Source organism: Halichoeres trimaculatus, unplaced genomic scaffold (assembly GCF_033239565.1).
Source record: "Halichoeres trimaculatus isolate MK-OKI-2021-1 unplaced genomic scaffold, fHalTri1.1 fHalTri1_scaffold_1, whole genome shotgun sequence".
Classification (NCBI taxonomy): Eukaryota; Metazoa; Chordata; class Actinopteri; order Labriformes; family Labridae; genus Halichoeres; species Halichoeres trimaculatus.
The window spans coordinates 34269930-34293148 of record NW_027437179.1 but is presented as its reverse complement, the minus strand read 5'-3'; the positions used below and the strand labels follow the sequence as shown (position 1 = coordinate 34293148).

The 23219-nt window shown below is 41.0% G+C and overlaps 1 protein-coding gene across 1 annotated transcript in view; it reads left to right on the top strand.

The window, feature by feature from the left end:
* LOC141787868 (metabotropic glutamate receptor 4-like) overlaps positions 1-23219 on the top strand; it is a 298257-nt gene that overhangs the window by 53477 nt on the left and 221561 nt on the right. Inside the window, exon 2 of the mRNA XM_074666566.1 lies at positions 17284-18339. Within this exon, the coding sequence (XP_074522667.1) occupies positions 17776-18339 (564 nt within the window). The 5' untranslated portion in view covers positions 17284-17775. The remainder of the gene's footprint in view (positions 1-17283; positions 18340-23219) is intronic.

The window sequence follows — 23219 nt, the reverse complement described above, 5'->3', positions numbered from 1 at the left end:
CCTAATTTGCAGCACAGTCTTTATGTCATTTGCATCACAAACATGACCTGATGTGATGTTTATTGTCTTTAAATTACATTAAATGTTAATTACTTGCACAATATGATGCCTCATAACTCATGTTACAGAAAACTGCCTTGGTGAAGATGTCATTTGACTACATACACATGAACAGGACAAAATCAGAGGGGTAATAAGGGATACTGCTTTGTCCACAGGGGGCGCCATAAACAACACAATTAAAATGTTTATTAAAGGAGCTTTGTTGTCACCAAAATAATCAGTTGCATCCTTAAGCTGTGCAGAAAGTATTATTCTTAATTACAGGACAAAAGAAATCATAAATCAGGACCAGTCAACATGACAGGGTTTAGATTTCAATGCCAGTCAGCTCTTAAGTAGTAAATTTAATGTTGTACTTGTTATAATTAGCTGTTCTCTGTGTTGATTTGCAGCTCTGAATTGTAATAAGCTGTCAGAAATTAAAGTTATCTTCTGTAAAAAAATTTTGTAATTGATTCTGATACACTGGTTATTACAACAAGAGAAATACTTATTCCTGCTGATTTCTCAGAGGACTGCAGAGATGATTGTACTGTTTGAAAGATGGATCGGAGGAATTAGAGAGGAAATTGATGGAGATTATTTGTATCCTGGTTCCTCTGCAGCGTTTGAACCTGCTTCTGTGATGTGAGGGCGTTTAGGGTGGTGTAACAATGACCGGTGCAAACAGGTGTCATAATTAGAGCAAACGCGAACGTGGTGTCAGGAGATAGTCCCATTGTGTTGAAAGCTACATCTGTAATTTTCTACAATTTGGTTGCCTTTGCAGTGCACTATAAAGCCAGCTCAGCTTTGAGAGGTAGCTTCCTCTCTGCAATCTGCTACTCTGATAACTGTAATCAGTTATTTTCGTGAAGTATGCAAAAATGCAGGGAAACACTGCTCAGCCCCTGCAAGGCTCGGAAAAAATCACCCTGAAACATAAGAGAGAAAAAAAAAAACACATTGAGGCTGCACACATCAGAGTGAGTGGAGGCTTCTGTCTTTTGTGAAGTACAACATAAGCTGCTATCAAGATTGCTCCTTGTCTCGAATGCATACTGCGACAGCAGGCTGTAAAGACTGTTCATCAGGACTGTTTCTGTTGTGAGGCAAGATTTACCCTGACAAATTTATGCACATACTGTAGCAGTGACTGTGCAACGATTAAATGTTAATGCTTTTCCAGAAATCCATATCTCATAAGAAAAATATACACCTTTGTGAGATGTTCTTTGACGTCAACACAATAATAAAACTACCCGTGGAGGAGGAACAGTTGACTGACAGACGAGATAATAGCTAAAAAATTCATTAACCACCTTCTTGATAATGATGAAACCTACATTCACCTTGTTTAAGCAAAACTGTCAATCATCCCGTGTACAGGTATGGCTGCTCTTCATTGTTTTATATCGTTTGTACCATAAAAAGAGTGAGTCTGGAGCTCTGTTTAACTTTAATCAGCCCTCATTGTTTATATATGAGATCTTCAAGGAGAAATTTCCTGATAATCAACCTTATCGTTTCATATCCGACTTAGGTTTATGAAAATACCTGATCTGTGTCACAGCCACAGTATCTGCTCCTATCTCCTCATCAGACATTCACAGAGCAGTGTCTGGAAGTACAGGCTATGACCTAATGACATAATCTTATCACACAGTCCCACTTCTCATCCATTTTTCTTCTCTCCACCTCTTTTAATTTACAGCTCTAATAGACTTGATGCTTGTGAAACTTTCATTGACACACATTTCTCCCACTTGGCTGACTGTCTCTGCGTCAGATGTCAGAATAAGTGAGTCAATCTGCCGCTCTCACTTGTGACTGACTTCAGACAAAGAGCTGACTGGTTTTGCTTGAGGTCCTTTACAGGAGAACTGATCCACTTCCAGACAAGGAGGCTTTTTAGAGGAACAAACTCCCCACTCTTAATAGTGAAAGTTTTGACATTTTACCTGTATTTGAACAGAACTTTTGTAGTTCTATAACATACATACAACAATTACTGATGCTCAAACAAAAAACTGATTTTCCACCTGCTTATTATTTGGCTTAAAATACAGATTTTTTCTTGTAAACTTGTCAGATAGCCAAACAACAAACAGCTGAAGTTACATCCTGAGAACAGGACGTAAAGGACTAGGACACTTGTCACTGCTGATCTTTGGCTGATCCCCCCTGAAGCTGAACATGCAAGAGTTGGACTCAGTTGATTTCTTGAAATCTTGAATTTTTAAACATGTTCTTTACAATTTTTGATGGGATAGCAGAAAAGATATGAGTGCACATGGAAAGAAGAGTGTGGATGTCATGTAGCTCAGGGTCAACAAGCAGCCTAGTAATGAAGACCTTAGCCTCTTTACATGGGGCGCATGCTGCGACCGCTTAAAGGGGACATATCCTTTTCTCCTTTTCACTATGCCAGACTAGGATGCCTGTAAAGCATTTCTGCCCTCAGTACAAGTCATTTAGTTCCTTCATTGCCCCACAATAGCGTTCTCAATATCCTCAGTTAAGGCCATTCAGAAGATCTCGTTGAAACGCTCTGTTTCGAGAATTACCTCCAGTAACCTCGCAACGTCACAGCCCTTTGTGCTCTGATTGGTCAGTTCTATCAGAGGGGCGGAGGGGGTAGAGCCAGGGGGCGGTTTTTGCAGCATGGCAGTATTTACAAAATCGCCACATTGAATGGGGCAGAGCGAGCGAGTTTGCTGTTTGCCAAAACTTCACCATAAGGCATTGATAGCACTAATAAAATGGCAGAGTGTAGGATACGTCCTTTTGTATTGGACCCCGAGTCAGACCCGAACGGTTCTGCAGCTCAGGAGGAAGAAAATCCACCTCAACACAGATCATCTCAGGACGCTTCAGTGTGGTGAGTCAAACCGGCACTGTAACATGTTTAGTTTATACGTTTATACTCGGCTCTTGGTGCGTGTATCCCTCGGTGGCGGTTGTGTGACTGACATCACAGAGGAGGAGCTGCTTTATCAGAGTACTCCAACAAAAAGAAAGGATCCTCGTGTCGTCACAACGTTTGAAATCTCGCGGCCATCTGGCAATGACCTGTTTTCAGAGGCATCAAATCTCGTTCTAGGATACCAGAAAAAATACAATATCTCATCTTTTGAAAATTCAGGGGGTGAAAGGTCTTGTTTTCAAATTTATTATATTATATGTAAGTATTAAATCAGGGATCAGCATGATATGTCCCCTTTAACCAAACTGGTGCCACTTGAGGTCTCTCAACTCATCCTCTGGTGATCATAACTTTACACGCATGTGTTGCAAAAGCATATGTCAAATACAAAAAGAGGCTAAACTGACCTCTTGGGATCAAGGTTTGTTGGTGGACTGAATTTTGTGGCTACATTTACATGCAGTAAATATTCATGTTAAGGTCAACATTCCAGTTTCTGGAACTGGTACTCTCTGGTTTCCAGTCTCAAAAGGTGGAGCTACAGATGATGTTGGGGTTTTTTATGCCTTTAATATAAAGCAACAAAACAAGCAACGGGCAGATCTTGGCATTTGGTTATTTAGTTAATCATATCAAATAGAATCATCATTCTTGATTTCTAATCTTACACTAAAAGTTACATTGTTCACTGAAAACAAGACAAATCTGAAAGCGATTTTTTTTTTTTTTTTTTTACAGCTGATGGAAAAAACACTTTTATATAATCCACATATGGTTTAAAAAGTGAATTAGTGATTTATATGGGCTAATGAATTTGTAGAAGTAAACACCTCTTTTATGACTGGGAGTGACAAGATTTTCGGGTGTTTCTTCACATCATTTCACTTCTATCTCATGGACGGTCAAACGTTAGTGTTATTTTGTAATTATAATGCCGATTCATTCCAGTGGATGGCGGTAATTCACCAAAACCTGCCACCGCATAGACAAACAGCGTTAGCGCTGTGTATTCTGGGAAACAGTATGCCAGGTAGAGCACAAATTTTTACAGAGCACAAATTAATGTTCCTTTCGATGGGGATATCCAGATAGGCATATACATGACCAAATATTCAGGTTAGAAAAGAATGTTTCTTTTTTTAAGGTTTTCAGAATATAAGCATATGAATGTGAGTATAATTCAGTTTTTCAAAGGGGTTATTGGTGTTTTACATAGCTGAGCGCAACCAGGTTATTGCTAGCATTCCAAATATGAAAGGGTTACTGACTGCATGCAAACACAGACAGTAATGTCACCCGTTGATTTCTGGAGAAGTTTATAAAGGCCAAAAAATGGAGGATGCCATACTGGATTTGCTAACTCAGCCTAGCTTTTGATCAACCTAGAAACAGACGAAGAGACAAAGCAGAGACCTGAAGCCTAGTAAAAAAACAGGTTCGACTCCCCAACCTGTCAGTCAACTCAGCCACACTTCAAGTGTAAGTACTGTTAAAATCTTTGCTTCTTAATGTTATCAAGTTGGATGTTAATAAAGAAATAAATAAAATAAATAATAAAAGAAAGAAAAAAATTGAAACAGTTAAACATGTTTACTGCCAGGTGCAAATTTTGGTCTAATATGCAAATTTTTCTACCAGAACACACTGTACAAAGGATGAATTTTCCTCTAACTCATTAGTTTTAAAATACTTAGGTTACAGGTTTTGCTTTATTGGATTTCTGGATAATTCAACAGACAGAGGTGGGCGCTGTTGGCCACCATCTTTTTACCTGAGGTTAGGTATCTGGATGTTAGGTTGAGACAGCAATCCAATATGGACACCACCCCTGATGGTGCCGTTACCAAACTACACTTATGGTTTATAAATTCAAAGACAAGAACTCAGCTTTGTTTTCTTTGCTTAAAATGTATATCAGATTGGTCAGATTTCAACACAAACACTAAATATGTTCTGTGAGAGCAGAGTTTTCCGGTTTGGAGAGCGGAGCTGGTGAGTTGAAAAAGCAGATCAGTGACAGATGGCTATCTCTGCTCAGAGTATTGCACTAATTGCATGGCACTTCCCTGCATTTGCTGCTTGAACAGTAAGGTATTATACTCCAGCCACTTACAAATATGAACAAAGAGCAACTTTGAAAGTTTGATCCGTTCTTATTGACGTATCCTGCATGGCTCATTTCAATAACTTCTCTTCCATTAGAAAGCTAGTAGCAGCCTCCTGCAGGCTCTCCTCTCTGTGTGTGCATCTCAGGCCTGCTTTCTCCATTCATTTTCCTCTGGGCAGCCCCCCCTCCCTCTACCTTCCTATTGATCTGCTGTGCAGCATCAACATGCTGGAGTGTCAATTAGAGAGCCCCTCCTGCCCATCTGTGAGAGCAGAGCTACAGCACGGCTCTAAAAGTTTCCCTGGCTGCCTTCTCCATCCAGCAGCTGCTTGGGTCTCAGAAGATGAAGAGGGGAATAATCTGCTGAAAATAAATAGACGCTTATTTCAGATGTTTCCTTGTTTGTATTTAAAATGTTCCCTTTGCGGTACTGATTGGATTGTAGGGTGTTCAGACTGCTGCTGGGAATTTTCTGGAGTGAATAAGAGGAGGTCTGTAGGTTCTGGACTACACAACACATCTTCAGCTTCAAAGAAAACACATCTTAAGTGTTTTCAGCTCAGGCGTACTTGAAAGGGCAGGAGGGTAGAGGAGAGTGGAAAGATGCATACCTTTCAGTGATAAGAGATTCTGTTTGTTACGTTCTTGCTCTTTCAGAAACCTCAGTACAAAGAGGGTTTGCAGATCTTTCTGGATCAAATCTTCCCTGTTCACTATCCTATTAGTATAACATCTCTGGACATCTTTTGAACATCAGCACTCGTGGCCTTGTGGTGAGCAGGTTGGTAATTCATTCAGCTTTTTTTCTTGAGGAAACAGGACACGGGTATGGTTCTTGTTGTGGATATTGATTGGCATTTACAGGATCCAGAAGACTGGAATGTGAGAGCGCAAACATGAAGATTGTTTCTCTCTCCTAGCTTACTAGCTTCCAAGCTGTTTTCTTTCCTCTGAGTGCAGGATGAGTCATCAGGTTCTGTTATTAGGGGACAAACTTTAATATGCATTAGAATTACCTGCAAACACCTATTTTTAAAAGTCATTTTTAGTGTCAAATACTGGCACAGAGCTACCAACAAAGAAAGACTCATCAGTAATAAATGTGTAACTTAGTTCTGGTTTTGTGGGAATTTTTGATGTGTTTTTTAAAAAACAGCCCCTCAATGAGACACGGCTTCTTATAAAACATAAAAACACCTACACTGTGACTTCTTTTGCACATTAAACTCAGAATTTATTTGTTTTTATTTCACTCAAAACCACTCAATCAGTCAAATCTTTTATACTAAATTGCCAAAAACAAGAACATTAACGCGGAAAGAGTAAAAACAGAGCATCCCTAAACAGATTTTGTCCTTTTCCCCTTAATGCAATTTAAGTCGAGAACATCTTTCAAATGTTTGGCTCTGTATGACTTACAAAAACACTATTTCCAGACCTTTCTGATAACAGCTGATCAAAGCCAACACTTAACTCTGTTGTTTTCTTCACATTAAAACCATTTGATCACTTTTTTCTAACTTGCTAAACTAGAAATCTTTGATGTGCAGAAAATTTTAACATTTTCAAAAAGATCCCAACCTCCTCCTTCCTCTCAGTACAAGATGAGTCATGGACATTTTTAGCACACTCTTGCAAAGGGCAAATGCTGGCATATCATTAAGGTTGCCTTCAAAACAACTTGTGTGGTGTTGCCTTCATAGGTAGAGTTGCAAGAAATGTGGAAAGACATCAGAATAAGTCATACGTGACTTAAAACCGTGGATTCCTGTTTGATGTTATGGATTTCAAACAACCAGTGGTGCCATGTTGGATAAATTCAGGGCGCAACTTGGGCTGTTGTTAAAAAAAAAAACATTACATGTTTTAAAGAGAAGTGGTTGGCACTGCTTTCTGGCACAGTGCTCATTTGTTTTGAATCTTATCTCAAGGACAGAGGAAATTACAGTGCATCCAGAAAGTAGTCATAGCACTTCACTTTACCCACATATTGTTATGTTACAGCCTCATCCCAAAACTTTTTAATTTTTTTTTCAAATTGATTAAGAATCAACTAAAAACTTAAAAACAAAATCACACACACTTAAGTATTCTCAGTCTTTCTCAGTCTTAAGCTCTGGTGTGTCCTGTTTCCACTGATCATCTTTCAGGTGTTCCCACAGCTTTATCTGAGTCCACCTGTGGTACATTCGGTTGATTGGACCTGATTTGGAAAGGCACACACCTGTCTATAAAAGACACAAATCCAGGCAAGGGTACAGAAAATTTTCTGCTGCTTCGAAGGTCACAATGAGCACAGTGGCCTTCATCATCTGTAAATGGAAGAAGTTCAGAACCACCAGGACTCCTCCTAGGGCTGGCTAAACTGAGTGATGAGAGAGAAGGGCCTGAGTCAGGGAGGTGACCAAGGCCTTGTTTACATGTAGCTGGCAAATCTGTAGGTGAGTACGGCTCGAAGCATGCCAAACCCATCACAAGTCTTAATCCGACATAAAACCTGTGCCATCCAGTCAGGAAGAACCACCATCATTCACTTGTGACATTTGAGAACCTAAAACTCAGTTTCTCGGTGTCTTCACAAAACCACCACCAGTCTTCACTTTAGCTGAAATTTTCAGAAAACATTGTTGTCAGTGATGTAAAACTGCAGTTTCGTGTGCACGTCAGGCCTAAATGTACAAAAAAAAAAATGCAGTTTTCCAAATAGCCAGCTACGTGTGGACATAGCCCAAGAACCTGATGGTCACTCTGTTGTGTACAATGGATGTCTTAGTCTTTAATTCTTAACACATTTACAATTTTTTTTTTTTTACAAACTTTTTTTTCATGTTGCGACTATGGGGCATTGTTTGTATAATTTTGAGAGAAAAAAGTGTATTTATTCCGTTTTGGAATAAGGCTGTGACATCAAGTATGGAAAAAGGGAAGCTCTGTGAATACTTCCTGGATGCACTGTACATACAGAGTCCCCCAGAGTACTATCCCAGAGCCTCCTCTGTTCAGTGTCACCAATTTGGAGATATTGCTTTTTTTTTTTTTTTATTTATTTTTTTAAAGCGACTAGAGACTGGTCTAACACCTTTTTCCGAAGACTCTGACCTGAAGGCGTATATTGATCTGACTCTTCTCAACAAGCAGGGTAAGATCAATTTCCCCAGTCAAAACCAGTCAGAGATGGACAAGTCTTCCTGGCTCGCACAGCAGTCCCTCCCAGCTGCAGCCAGAGCAGGCGACTGCATGCAAATGAGTTTTTTGTTTTTGGTCACTTTTACGTTCCAAGCTGGGATAAAGGAGGTGGGTTGTTATTTTTGCCTTTAAAAAATGACTGAAGAAAGTTCATCTTAAGAAACATATTTACTGTTTGTTTGTTGTGTTTTATTTTTTTTTTTTGGTTCCTCTGTCCTAAAACAGCCAATTATGCAAATAAGGTGCTGACACCTTTTAGGTATTTCCAGGACAGCCAATAGCAACTTTCCTTACTGAGGAGTTGGGACACTGCCTCTCTTTGACATCACTACCCCTGGCTCAGATTTTGAAAACAAACAAGTGGGTGAATTATTTTTGCCAGCCCTTCCCATGTGACCCCATACGGGACCTACTAACCTTATTACGCACATTAAAAACAACTTTACTGTGCGGTTTGACCCAATGCAGCAACACCAATATGCAGATAACAAAAACAAAAAAAAAAACAAAACAACATTCTATATTCCATTTCCTCACATTTTTCTCTCACATCTTCAAGAGATAAACTCTAAAATGTCATGAACACTACCTTCAAAGTGACTTTAATGAAATATTTTGACAGACGCTGCCATAAAATTGACAATCCATGTGTAAAACCTTCAAATCTACTTAGTTTTCTGTGAACCTTAACCACCTAAACAGAAATGTTCTTTACGCTCTGGAAATTAGTCTTGTGATTTCATGTGGAGGCAAAGTGACATCTGACACACTTAAAAAACAACACCCACACTCTGTCTTAAAAACATCACTTTGTTGCATAATATTTCAGTTCCAAACACTCATTAAGATAAACCTTTTATTACTAATTCACCAAAACCAACAACTTCAACATGCAGAAAGTAAAAACAGATCTGCTTTAATGCTCTTAAGTGTACCACCTACAGCTGCCGGGTTCTGTCCTCATCATGAATAAAGGTGTTTCAGGTTGTCCAGCTGCCTCTGTGGCTCTCTTATGTGCCCGAAGGTTATTGTGTGGCCTTTCGAAATGAATGCATATTTTGAAACAGGCTTTGCACCTGAGGAAAGGTTGTTCTCCCTTGAAATGAATCTCCAATAATTCCTGCAGCTGTCTTTGACATTTTGTGTAACTGGTGAGTGTTTCGTTGTTTTTCTTTGATTCTTTGTTGTACGTGTTTATTGGGGAGCGCCATTATGGGCTGATTTGTAAAGAGGCAAACGTTTTTTCTTCCTATTCACTACTTTGGAAGCTTGTTTTCTTTGTAACACTGTGAACATTGCAGCAGCTCATAAGTAAACCAAAGCTGAGTTACATTTACAATGAAGTTCGGTTTGAGATTTAGCATATGAAGCACAGAGTCTTTGCTTCAGTCTAAACCTGATGTAAGGCTGGATTTCACTTCGTATGCTAATGTGCCGCTGTCTGCTACCTTCATGTAGAATAGATCTCTGAAAGGTGGTCCCCCCTCACCTCTGTGCCTGATTAAAATGTGAACTCTACAGAGCGATAGTTCTTTCTGGAGTGATTTATTCAGCGGGTAGATCCAGCCCTCCCCCACAGCACTAAGATCTTCAAGATTAAAGAATGAATTACCTCCGTCCTGGTCAGAGAAGAACAATACAAGATATACATCTGGAACCAGCCCAAATAAGCTGATTAACATGATAATGCTGGCTGTAATCTTTGGTGTGCTGAAGCATCTTTTTCCATCAGTTGCACTTGAGATCCCCCTTCAGATAGGCTCAGTGTTTTACAGTCTGAGGCAGATGTATGAGCTGTCTCTTCACCTGTTTGTCTTTGGTACAGACTTGAAGTTTGATGACATCTGTCGAGGAAGCTGCATTCTAGCAGAACAGTTTCACATCTGAGCCGTGTACTTTTTTGTCTTTCTTATCTATCTTTACCCATCGTTGCTGGCAGCTCCCTGCCTTCTCCTCAGCGTTGGTCGATGTTGGATATTCTTGTGCATGGTCTGTATTTGGTTAGCGGGGGGGCTGAGGTGAGTGGGCTGCCTCTCCAGTCTCTCCACTTGTCATGTGCTCTGCTGCAGTTAAAGTGGACCTGCAGTGAATCAACCCTGAAAAATTACTTCTCTCTCAGTAGGAGATAGTTGGGTGTATTCAAAGGACCTTGTCACTTCCAATATGCTCTCAATGAATCTCAGCCGTTGCCGATCCAAGGCTTCAACCCACTCCGCTGGAAAACCAATGTCTACAGGCCCATTCTGCCGCTGTGTGCCAGGAGATTGTTCTTTCACTGCCTATTACAGCTCCAGGGTTGAACAGTGTGTAGATATGAACATACAGGGCAGCTTGTAGAGGCATATTTTGTGTCTCTATTGAATGCTGGTATTGTGTGTGTGTGTCTATCGGGGAAGAAATAGAAAGATACAGTACTTAGATGTGTTCAGCTTTGGATCTGCATTGATACAGAAACACAAATGAATCAATTAACGGAAGCAGTAAGATAAGTTGAAACAATAAGTCCATTGATTCACTAAAAATGTGAGTATTTTGTGAGCTTTTCACTGTTTTTGTCTATCCCTGTAACTGAATATGGAGCTTGTAATGTTCCTGAATCTCCTGTATAGGTTATTTGCTTGCATTAAATCATATTAGGCAAACTCCCCACCCGTTCTCCAGCCTAAGTGAAATACCAAACCCGAGCCATGGAGTGCACATTTCCCATCTCATTTACGTGCATACATTAAAATCCAAGGCAGGGAAAGCAGCAGCAAAGACCATCAGGTGTACAAAATAGAGCAAGCATCAGTGACAAAATCATAGACTATATGTAGAGTGGACAGTGTGGCTGAGCCACTTACCATTGTATGGTTTTGAAGCCAAAATTACCCTGCCACAGGTGCAGCCATTATAGCAGTTGTGCAGCCAGAGTCTGCGCAGTAGAGACTGTGAGGTATTCTGGGAGAATCTGAGTGGAGCCGAGTGACAAAAATATATATATTTTTTTCTTTCGAGAGTCTTATCACTTCTTGACCCTACCTCCCGACATATTTTACAATCCCCGAAAAAAATTCAAAATAACGTCAGCTGTCAATCATCATTAAATTTGAGGTAAAACCTTGTTTTTAACCTCTTACAACTAATGAAAACGAAACTCTTAAGAAAAAAGAGGACTTGAATACAAGACAGCCAAATGGTATCTTCAAATCACCACAACAATCTAATGTGAGAAACATTTCTATGAGGTGTGATAAGTTTTTAAAGTTTGACCACAGCCCATCGGGAATGACTGGAGACAGTTTTTTTTTGGCCTATACTGCAGGCAGTCACCAGGGGGAGCAGTTTTTGTGGCGACTTCACTTCGAGCCATTTTTTTAAGTCTATGGACAAAACAGACTTCACAGCAGCTTATTTTCATGGTTTACCTTAAGCTGGGCATACACTGTGCGATTGTGGGCTCATTTTGAGCTGATTTGCCACTTGTGTCTCTATTTTTTGGATCGGGCCTAATTTCAGCTTAGTTGTGTGTCCTGCTCCGCGTAGTTTATGTGGGGTAATAAGGAAAGATTGACACCTCACGACGTGCTGCCGATCACAAATCTGTTGATCACAAGAAAATCAAACATGTTTGGTTGCTCCTCATGAAGGTATCCCACAGTAGTAGCAGAGAAGCAGTGCCACGAGCCAACTTGCCTCAACCTGTAGCACAGAGCATGTGTGATCTCTGAAGTAGCGTCTGATGTTGGGAGAAGTTGGTCTAAAGTTTAATTTAGCTGTCGCTGCTTACCTCTTGTTCCCGCTGAAGAACTGAAGAACTGAAGGACTGTATGACCCACGTCTGCCCAGCCAATTCTTTGCCTATATAAGTCTTCTTCTTTCTTTTTTTAAGTTGTCTCTTCACACAGAGTAGTAAAAATTGCCATGGCAGTGCGTTTGTTTTGTCGAGCATCTTCAGTGTGCGTCTCCCACTTCCAGGTTTTTTCTTCTCCTTCTTTTGACGTTGCAGAGCTGGATACAAGAGTCCAGCTCCCAAATGCCATAGAAGAAGAAGGATACAGGGTCTGACGTGTGGATGTATAGTGTGAGCAGTGAAGTCGGGTCAGGGCATCAGGTCGTATAGTGTGAGATAGATAAGAACATGATTCGTGGGCTGCAAACCTTTGACCTCAGCGATTGAGTCGTGCAGTTTGAGATGGAGCTGAGTCAAACAATTTAAAATATCGCACAGTGTATGCCTGGCTTTAGCTAATGCTTACTGAATGTGAAGTTGCAACCAAAGATTATTTCAAGTCTTATTTCCTTAGTTTGATCATTTGTAAGCTTCAGAGGTTTCTCTTTATGTTTATTAAATATCAGGTTGTTAAAATGAGTAGACATTCACAAAAAAACACTTCATTACAAAAATATGTTAGAGACCAGGCTAACAGCGTAAGTGGATGAGGAGATGGAGAGTGATGTTTGCTGTTAAAGTCTTTCCTCATCTTCTGTAATTGAGTTAAAGGTTAACTTTGACAACTTTTGCTTTGCAGTGATTTATTTTGGAGAAATTCCTCACGTTAATTTCTTGTTTTCTTTCCTGCTTGTATCAGTTATAAGTCATTCTTGTTTCTTCCCTTGTTGTTAATCAGTAGCCCATGTCTTGTGTGCCTATATATTCCTGTCATGTTTCTGTAAGTCTTATGTCCAATCTGTTACTTCCTGCTCTTGTGTTTCCCTTCCTTGTGGTTGTGTCCTGATTAGTTCCACCTGTGTCTCGTTGTCTCACCTGTTTCTGATCGCTCCTGTCAGCATTCAGTCTGTGTCGCCTCTTGTCTGCCTTCCATCATTGTGTTGTCCCTTTTTACTGTCTTTGTGTTTCATGCTCCAGTGTTCCCCTGTGTTTTTTGTCCAAACTTTTTGGCTTGGCTTGAACATTTGATGTAAGTTTAAGTTTGACTTTTTGATCTCTTATTTGTAAATTTCATGGCTGCATGTAAGTCCTCCCTTCTTTGTTTCCTACTCAGTGCAATCTAACAAAACACCTGGCTGCACATGGTGGAGCCATATGCTCTCGAAAGATATTTTCCTTAATCTGTTTTAATTTATGATCAAAATGTCAATCAAGGAATTAATGCACATTAATTTTGCTTAACTTTAATTCTATAAGAATAATAAGATTCCCACTTCTTAGGCTTTAATTCAAATTTGAGCATGAAAGGGAGTGATACAGGAAGTGTGCAGTTTTACAAGGGGAATTTTTTCCTGATTTAACTTGAATATTTGTCTTGAGATGTTCAAAAAGTGATTTGTAATTTAACAACCTTAAACAAAGATTGGAAAAAGTAAGCACAGCAAACATTTGGAAGAGCTGCAAACTTAATAAAAGTATCTTAACAATAGCCATCTCATAAGATCTGAACTAATCAAAAAAATGTCTTTGATAAAAACTGATTCATTTCAGGCTTTGCTTCTCAGTAAGATTAAAATCAAAAAGCCAACCATCCCTCTAGACTTGAGAAAATGACACAAAGAAGAAAAAAAACAGAGGTCAAGCTCTGAGTAAATTGTGCATATTTTCATGAAAAGAACTTCTGATTCATTTGGTTCCCTTTTAAAAGAGTTATTTGGTTTCAATATCTGTGAAAACTCATAAAACATTATTCCTATCTCCAGTTTAACCCATGTTTTCCAAATCTTCAACTGTAATTAATTGAAAATATTTTTGACATTTACTGAATGTCTTTGGTGTTTAGACTATTTCAGATACACAAAAGCAGTTTGGAGGTACACACTTCAGCCCAAGGTAGTTTTTGTGATGTCTTTTCATCTTTGTTAAACATTTTAAACACCAATGGTCCTCAACCTGATGGTCTAGACTTAGGGGTATCATGAGATGCCTCCAAAGAGGCATTGGAGGCTTGATGTCAGTGTGAAACTTCTAGACTCACTTGTGTAATAACTTGTTAACTAGTGCTCACTGTTTTGTGCCTGGTTCTGGATTTGTTCATTTCACACAGCTTTGAGCAACGTCCAACCACCTCAAAAGACTGCCAGGGTCACCGATCTCTGGCTTTTCTCTCTCTAAAGTTATGAATATTCCTTTTACAGACAACATCGCTGACTAGACTGGACTCAGAACACAGATGGCCTAGTGGTCTAAGTCCGTCAGGTTTGCCCTCGTGTGGGCAGACTGGGTTAGAATCCTCTTTCCCCACTCTTACCCTTTGTCCTGCTCTATCCACGGTCCTCTCCTGTCCCATTAAGGGCAAAAAGAAGCCAAAAAATGACTTAAAAAGAAACAAAACAAAAAGAAAAAAAGGGAACAGGACTTAGTCAGCACAGGATCAGACTATTAAGCTGCATATAAACACCTTAGCTAGACCGAGAACTGACTGAGCATAGTTAAATTGTCAAACGTAGATGATGCGATTGCTATCTCATTAAAACGTGCATGTATACACGCTATAGGACTGTGGCTGGATTTGGCAGGACTCAATACGCCTCATCGTTCAGCGCGAGCAAATTTCACCCAGAAGGGGGAGTATGACAATGATAAATAGGGCCACTGTTCTTCAACACAACAAACAAACACTATGGCAACAGAAAGCAGCGAGTCTCAATTCTGGAGTGAGAAGGGAACAGCCTTCCTTTTAACATAGATGTTAAAAAAGTCATGGTAGACCCAGTTCATTACTGTATTAACACCCATAGTATGTAAGAAAAAGAGCTATGGCTGTATCCATCTTAACCATTGTCGTGAGAATGTTGCTTCCGCTTTGGGTGAACCGAAACTTGTTTGCAGCTTAGCTTATCAAAAAAGGACACAGCGCCACCTCTGAAAGGAAAGGATTGAAACATTCCTCAGAGAGTTTGGTCCATATTGACATGATGGCATGGTGATAGACAATTACTGCAGATTTGTTGGCTGAACATCCATGATGAGACTCTCCCGTTCCACCACATCCCAAAGGTGCTCTATTGGATTGAGATCTGGGGACTGTGGAGGCCATTTGAGTACAGGGAACTCACTGTCATGTTCAAGAAACCAGTCTGAGATGATTCCAGCTTTATGACATGGTCCATTACCGTGTTGGATGTAGCCATCAGAAGATGGTACAAGGTGGTCATAAAGGGATGGACATGGTCAGCAACAATATTCAGGTAGGCTGTGGCGGTTAGACAATGCTCAATTGGTACTAAGGGGCCAAGAAAATATCCCCCACACCATTACACCAGCAGCAGCAGCCTGAACCGTTGATAAAAGGCAGGGTGGATCCATGCTTTCATGTTGTTGATACAAAATTCTGACCCTACCATCTGAATGTGGAGCAGAAATCCAGACTCATCAGACCAGGCAATTTTTTTCCAATCTTCTATTGTCCACTTTTGGTGAGCCTGTGTGAATTGTAGCCTCAGTTTCCTGTTCTTAGCTGACAGGAGGGTCACCCGGTGTGGTTTTACGCTGCTGTAGCCCATCTGCCTCAAGGTTTGACGTGTTGTGCGTTCAGAGATGCTCTTCTGCAGACCTTGGTTGTAACCAGTGATTTTTTGAGTTACTGTTGCCTTTCTATCAGCTCCAACCAGTCTGTCCATTCTCCTCTGACCTCTGGCATCAACAAAGCATTTTGGCCCACAGAACTGCTGCTCATTGGACATTTTCTCTTTTTGGGACCATTCTCTGTAAACTCTAGAGATGGTTGTGGGTTAAAATCCCAGTAGATCAGCAGTTTCTGAAATACTCAGACCAGCTTGTCTGGCACCAACAACCATACCACGTTCAAAGTCTCTTAAATCACCTTTCTTACCCAATTCAATTGCAGCAGATTGTCTTGACCATGTCTATGTGCCTAAATGCATTGATTTGCTGCCACGTGATTGGCTGATTAGAAATTTGCGTTAATGAGCAGTTGGACAGGTATGCCCAAAAAGGGGCCGGTGAGTGTATGCAACCTATGTAATATGATTACACCTTCAAAAGCAAAATTACAGTGACCAGTGATCTGGATTATGTCTCAGCAGAGTTAATATTAGCCCTGAACCAGAAGTCAGCATGTATAACACAGCATGGAGGGATTCTCTTCTAAAAGTGGCCGTCCACCTGTGATGACATAATTACAGTCTGAAACTCCCACCTTGAACCCTGATGGTTTGTTAAAATGAAAGGTAGTGACTCAGACATGCTTAACAGACTCTGAGGCCATGCACGATTTTCATTATATCATATTGTCACTGATTGGCCTGAAGTAAGGAGAGAAATCCAGGTGAGGCTGAAGTGGTGGGTTTGATACAAAGAGAGATCAGTGTAATCAGGCGCCTATTTACTCAGCTGAAACTCTGTATGTTTGACGATACGATCATCTCTGAGGGAATAATGTGGCGGAAATGGTGAGACTTTGTTTGGAATAATTGTTTCAACCCAAGGCTGCTGAGAGTGAGACTGCAGCGATGGTTGATGAGAAGCGAGGAAAGAATGAAGCTGTAATGTCTAGGCTTATCTTCTAGTTGTTTCACAGCAGTCATGTTCTGAGGTAATCACAAAAGATGCCTCTAGATATCTCTCCAATTTTTGTGTGTGTCTGCTCTGCTCTCTGTCACAGCCAACCCTCTGAAAGCCCCCAAGCTAACTCATACCCCTTTATATCCACAGCAGAGTCGTGTGTCCCAGAGCCTTCACATGGTCTAAACATACCTGGCTAACATAAAACCAGCAGTAACGAATGGTAAAATGCTAAGCCATGAATGTCACATTATTTTGATAAAGGCCAAGTGTGTCTGCCAACAAGGCTGATGGCTGAATAGGAAGCACAGAGATCTGACTCAGCCCTGTCAACCTTGAGAGTTCATGGAAACCTTTAGAATTCAAAATGATAGACGTAGGAAGGCTGTGAAAAGAGAAGAGAGGAGTTTGGAAGCAGAAATGTCTTTTCATTCCACATAATGCTGCAGAAAAAAAGTGTTCAGCTAAAAAAGAGGTACTGAAAAGCTCATAGCAATACAAATGCCTGTGCCTTTTCTTCCTGTTTCTCCTTTTCTCACAGCTCCTCTCTTTTTCATCTTCCAGGAATTCACTCTGAAGCCTGTGGACCTAAGCAGGCCTGAGGGCTCTGACATATACCAAATCCCTGCCCAGGGGAACAAGGGAGATTAAAAACTTCTGATTGAGGTGGAGAGGAAAGAAACACACGGAGAGATAGAGAGGGGGAGAGAGGAAAAGCTTATCGTTCACCTTTGTTCTTCCCTCATGCCCCAAGTGAAGGATCTCCATAGGCAAGTCTGTGAGTAACAGCAGACACGAGAACAGCTGCATACCACCGCCGTGGTCAGATGATGGAGTGAGGGAGTGAAAGAGGAGAAGAGAGCAGGATTACATCCTGTGGAAGAGCCCGGCTCCTTTTCTACATTAATTGAATGCCCGGGAGAGAGGAGAGACATGAGAGGAAAGCTTTTCTGTGCCAACCGCTTCAAGAGGTATTGCAATTAACCCTCTGGCCATCATAAAATAATACCTGGCTGCTGTTGTTCCCTGATTGCTGGGTTTGGTTGTACCGTGCGGATGTGTTCTTGGTCCGTGGTCATGTTTCAACCCCTGGCGTGTCGACCGGATCAGACCGGCTGCCAACGACACGGCGTGATTTTGCCGTTGCTGCTGCTGCTTCTTTACAGCTCCCCAAAGGCCGCTCAGGCTGCCAAACCCAAAGGGCCGGGACACACGCATTTGAACTCCATCCGCATTGACGGGGATATCTCCTTAGGAGGGCTCTTCCCAGTGCACGCCAGGGGCCACGATGGCAAGCCGTGCGGGGAGCTGAAGAAGGAAAAGGGTATCCACAGACTGGAGGCCATGCTCTTTGCCCTTGACCGCATCAATAATGACAATAACCTACTGCCTAACATCACGCTGGGGGCGCGTGTGCTGGACACCTGCTCCAGAGACACTCACGCCTTGGAGCAGTCGCTCACCTTCGTGCAGGCGCTCATCGAGAAGGACGGGAGTGACGTCAAGTGTCTGGGCGGTGGAGCCCCAATTATCACCAAACCAGAGAGGGTGGTGGGCGTCATCGGAGCCTCGTCCAGCTCCGTCTCCATCATGGTGGCCAACATACTTCGCCTTTTCAAGGTAAGACGTCACTGTGAGAAAGTGTGTGTGTGTGTGTCAACATCTTCACATGTCTGAAGCGTACTGACTGAAGATGAGAGGCTGCGTCTGCTGCTGAATTCTGTATGAAACTGAAGACTGTGATTCATGTTCTTCTCGCTTTATCGATCCTCTTATACATTGTTTGAATTATTAATAACAGCAGCTTGAAAAACCAACTCGAACTGCTGAACATTGTGATAAGGCCATGTGTGTTAGATATCTGCTGCCACACAATGGACAGTTTCATAAGTTTGGAGAGGAGATGCGGTGGTAAATCTCATCACTTATGCCCTGCAGGAGTTGGTTGCTAAGCACTGAGAGGTATTGCCTGTCACCACACGGAGGTGATTAATAGGATCTGCTTGATTTCATTTTTACCCCACACCCCCATCTCCCTTTCAGTTTGTTGTTTACGTCTGCTTACACTATGGAAAAATGATGTCCTTTTCATGTACATTTGGACGATTGATGAATTATTTAACACACATTTTCCATATTTCTCATGCAGCCAGCCGTGGCAGGCGTAATAGCTCTTTCTACTTTACTGAAGGTGTGATTGCTATTTACCGCTCGGCTCGCTGTGAAATGTTACACCTTTCTTTGACTTTTGAAAATAATCACCTTCCATAAAGTTCTGTTTCGTGTTTGGATTTGTTTCATGCACAATTAGACATTTCAGCACACATATTACTCAAATCACTTTCCCAGGACTCATGGGGTAGTGGCTTATTAAAAGTCAGTGGTAATTATAATGAGAGATTCTCTTTCAGATAACTCTCTGACTTCATAACCAACTTCAAAATGTGTTTCCCAGCCTCTGTGTTCTGCTTTCACCTTTAAAAGCTGATTAAAATCCAGACTCCAAAGTTTACTTTCACCTTGATCCTGTATAAAAATTCACGCCTAATCAAAAGAAGAATTCCCTCTCGCTTCACTTTGAGGAACGGGAAGGTCAGCTGCTGGCTCAGACGCTAAACACTCCCCGCAGCAGTTTCAGTGTCTTACTTCAGGACACCAAAGATAACCATGTGTAACTGTCACAAATTGGGCTCTAAGCTTATAGAGGATCTGCAGAGAGTGACGCATCTTTTTAGTTGAAGCATCAGATAGTTTATATTTTCTCACTGATGTTGTCCAAAGCAAGGCAGGATTACAGCTCTGTAGGTTATAATAAATCCAAGGCCTGTATACATCTCTTCAAAAATATAACCTGAATGCAAAATTAGAGTGACTGCAACATATAGATTAAGGATTATTGATGTGACTTGTCAATCCTTAGTGTACATTAATATGGATGGGGCACTTTCATCTCCTCCTATTACAAGAAGCCAAAATGCCACCACAGGTAAGCGATAATGTATGATTAGTAGGTACTTATAGGATCCAAAATCCCAAAAGAGTTTCGCTAGACCCTGATACAAGGCTGCTAGCCATACATCAGGGGTCATCAACTACATTTTCCCATGGGCCAAATTGTTTTTCAGCCGACACTTTGTGGGTCAGTTGCTCTCCTGAAATGAATAGTTATTATTGTATCCTGAGTAATGTATTATCATTGGATTGGGAGTGGGTATTGCTAAGAACCTCACGATTCGATTTCATATTGATTTAAATGCTTTGATTTTTCATTTTCATGCCTATGTGAACATATGTGGTACGTCACCTCACGTTTTGGAGAAATAAAACAACCCAAAAGTCAGACTTTATAGCTGAAGGAGCTGGCTTTACACTGCTACTGCTGCTTTTGCTGCCATTTTGTTGTTTGGTCTCATGGGGCCCTCATCCATACAACAGATTCAGAGGATTTGATGAACCAATTCTGAATGGGGCAAGGAAAATTGAGATGCATCGATTAATTAATATTTTTCCCACCCCTACATTTGATATATACATTTTCATTCCAAGTTTATTTTCTGGCATTCATCAGTGTTAACAGACCCATACTATATATTCTGCAGTTAGCCACTAGAGGGCAATAACAATATTTTAGGTTTTATATTTTCATACTTACGAGTCTGTCAAGCTGTCCATCACTGTCAAGTGCAATGCCATTGCTTGTGGAGAACAGCTGCAAGAGAAAGACCTTCTGAATTTATTTAAAGATTAGAACCAGTCACCCTCAAAAAACCTTAAGACAAAAGTTGATTTAGAAAAGTTCAGCTTTAATGAAGAACGACTGATAAGTATGTTTTTACAGTGCCAGCTTTTAGAAATGTTGCACCTGTGTGCCTCATTTCAATGAGTCAGAAAAACACCCCTTCTTTGAAATCTCAATGCCCCCGTGCAAGTGGAGTTATTGACCAAACCGAACAATAGAGCAACAAGTGCGTCTCTGCATGGAACCAGTTTGTGGTTGTTTTAGATTGAAAGCAAGCGATAGCACAAGATACTTTTCAGAGGGTGGCTTTTTGTTATTTGATTTAATAAAGAAATAAATTAGCATATTTTTTCCCCTTGTTACTAGGGTATTTCTCTATTTCTGGAAATAGATGAAAAGCTTTGGTTGACTGAATTTGGATGGCGGGCCACCACTTGATGTTCATTGCCATGCATTATCTTGCCAATTACCCAGCTACTAACTTAAGGTACAGACAAGTAGGGTAAAAAAAAAAGTCATTGAAAAATGATTTTGTTTTAAAATGATCTATAAATACAGCTTTTGATACATAGTTCCAGTGACTCTACGACAGGTAGCCTTCCACAACAATGATTTCTGATCTGCCTGTTGTGGTTGACCTAACATTCAGTTGGTACAACTTTTAACACCGCTGCTACACCACTGCTACACCGCTGCTACACCGCTGATTTCGGTTTCTTTGTAGTGACAAAGTTTCTCTCACCTACTCTGTTGCAGAGTTGCAACACAGGATCCAGTATGAAAGTATCCATGTTGTTTAGCCTGCGGAATGAGCATAGCCGCATGGTTTACGGATATGATGCTAACAGGAACTAACAGTTTTACCTCACTTCATGGTCTATGGTGTCAAGAAGCAGAAGCTAAAGTTTCCAAACTCTTTCCTGCAGATTTATCTTCTCTTACCTGACATGATTAGTCTGGTTCTGGTGTTGCTCATGTTAGTGGAAGTTGGTAAAAGTTGTCCAGGGGTTTCAAATCAAGCATCTCGCACAGCCGGAAGTACGAATCAGTACGAATAACGGATGCTAACAGATTGTGCTGGTGTCAAAGGAGGCAGATGGAGCTGCATGACACACCTTAACCTCCGTGAAATGTGTCTGGGTTTGTGTCTCTGAAACTGTGCGAGTCCCGCAAGATTATTGTGTTTTTTTAATCTTTTTATATAAGAAGTTGAAGCTCGAAATGCCACGTGAAAATGTCCCTTATAAGTTTGAGATGACCTCTTAGGGCTCTAATTTCGTAGACCAGGCGCAAGTGCAGGCGCACCTGTGATTGCTGTGATTGTTTATTGCATTAAAATGTGGCTGACACTCTGGAAACCTGCCTCTGAGGCTTGCTGACGTGCTCACATGTGCACCTCTCACCAAATTACAGCTGCGGAGGGTGCCATCTGCTTTGTGCCGAGAATAGATCAGGTTGGAGCTGGTGAGCTTTCAGTGCACTTTCTGCACTGTTTTTGGCACGAAATTGTCACTGCGCCAACATGAATATGCCGACACCTCCCCCTGGTGCGCAGTCAACTCCCCCCGGCGCGCTGTCACACCCATCTCTGCGCAGACAGTCTACCAAATTGCCAAATTGGCAGTGCCCGGCGGTGCGCCGCATGAAATTAACGCAGGGTCCCCCTGCGCTGCGCCACGAAATTAGAGCCCATAATGTTTATGAAACCTAGCTACGTCGATAAAAGTTTATGCTTCTGTTTGACCACCTCAGTCAAATAAGTCAGGCATTGCTGGCATAATTTAGTTCATAACTTTATCTTTGCCCTTTACCCTAAGGAGGGAAAATAATGTGGATATTTTCCTGCTCATGCCTGAGTGATCAACATCCGTTGTGTGTGTTTACTGCACAAAATGTTCCCATAGTCCCTCTAAATCCCATCATAGATTTATTTAGTTATTAATTATTTAAAGTAAAGTAATGAGTTACAAGCCAGCTTCAAGATCTGTTCCTGTAATAGCATCAAAGACATACAATGAAATAAGGAATTACAGCAACTTGACAAGCAGAGTTAAGATTTTATCTTGTACAATAACTAAACTTTATTTCTGCATAAAAGGAGAACAAGTTTTATCCTGGAAACTTCTCGTAAAGAGCAGGCAAAGTTTGTAACTTTAGTTTTACTTTTACAGAGGAGCAACACAAGTCCACCATGATGAGACACATGGTGACATGAAGCAACAGTATCCTTTCATTAAACAGGAGCTTAAAAGGCCAAACATTAAACCCTAAGCTCCACAGCTTTTTATAAACACTGTGACTATTTCCTGGTATTTTTTCAGGCCAAAAATGAATAAACTGCATAAAAATAACCTGTTTACCAATAGTGAATAAAACTGTCCCTCTGATGCTCTCAGCTCTGACGCTGAATGCGAGACTATTCCTGACTCAGTCCAGACTCTGGCACTGCTTCCTCTAATGCCTTCCAGTGAGATCAACACTGAGCCATCCATGCCAAAAACCATGCTGGAGAGAGGCTCTGTAGAGGGACCGAGTATTATTACAGATCTATTATCAGGATACACACTCATTATATCTCTGATAGTGGATATCTGCTGTTTTCACACTGCAGGTATGAGACAACAGGTCGGAGAGTCTAAGAGGGGAAATAGGAGACCTCTGCTGCAGACTGCTCTTATCCCAGGTCATCAAACACTAATGGTTTGACATGTCATCTTATACAGGGGCAGAATGTAAAGTGAAACAGGCTATTTAGTGTGGT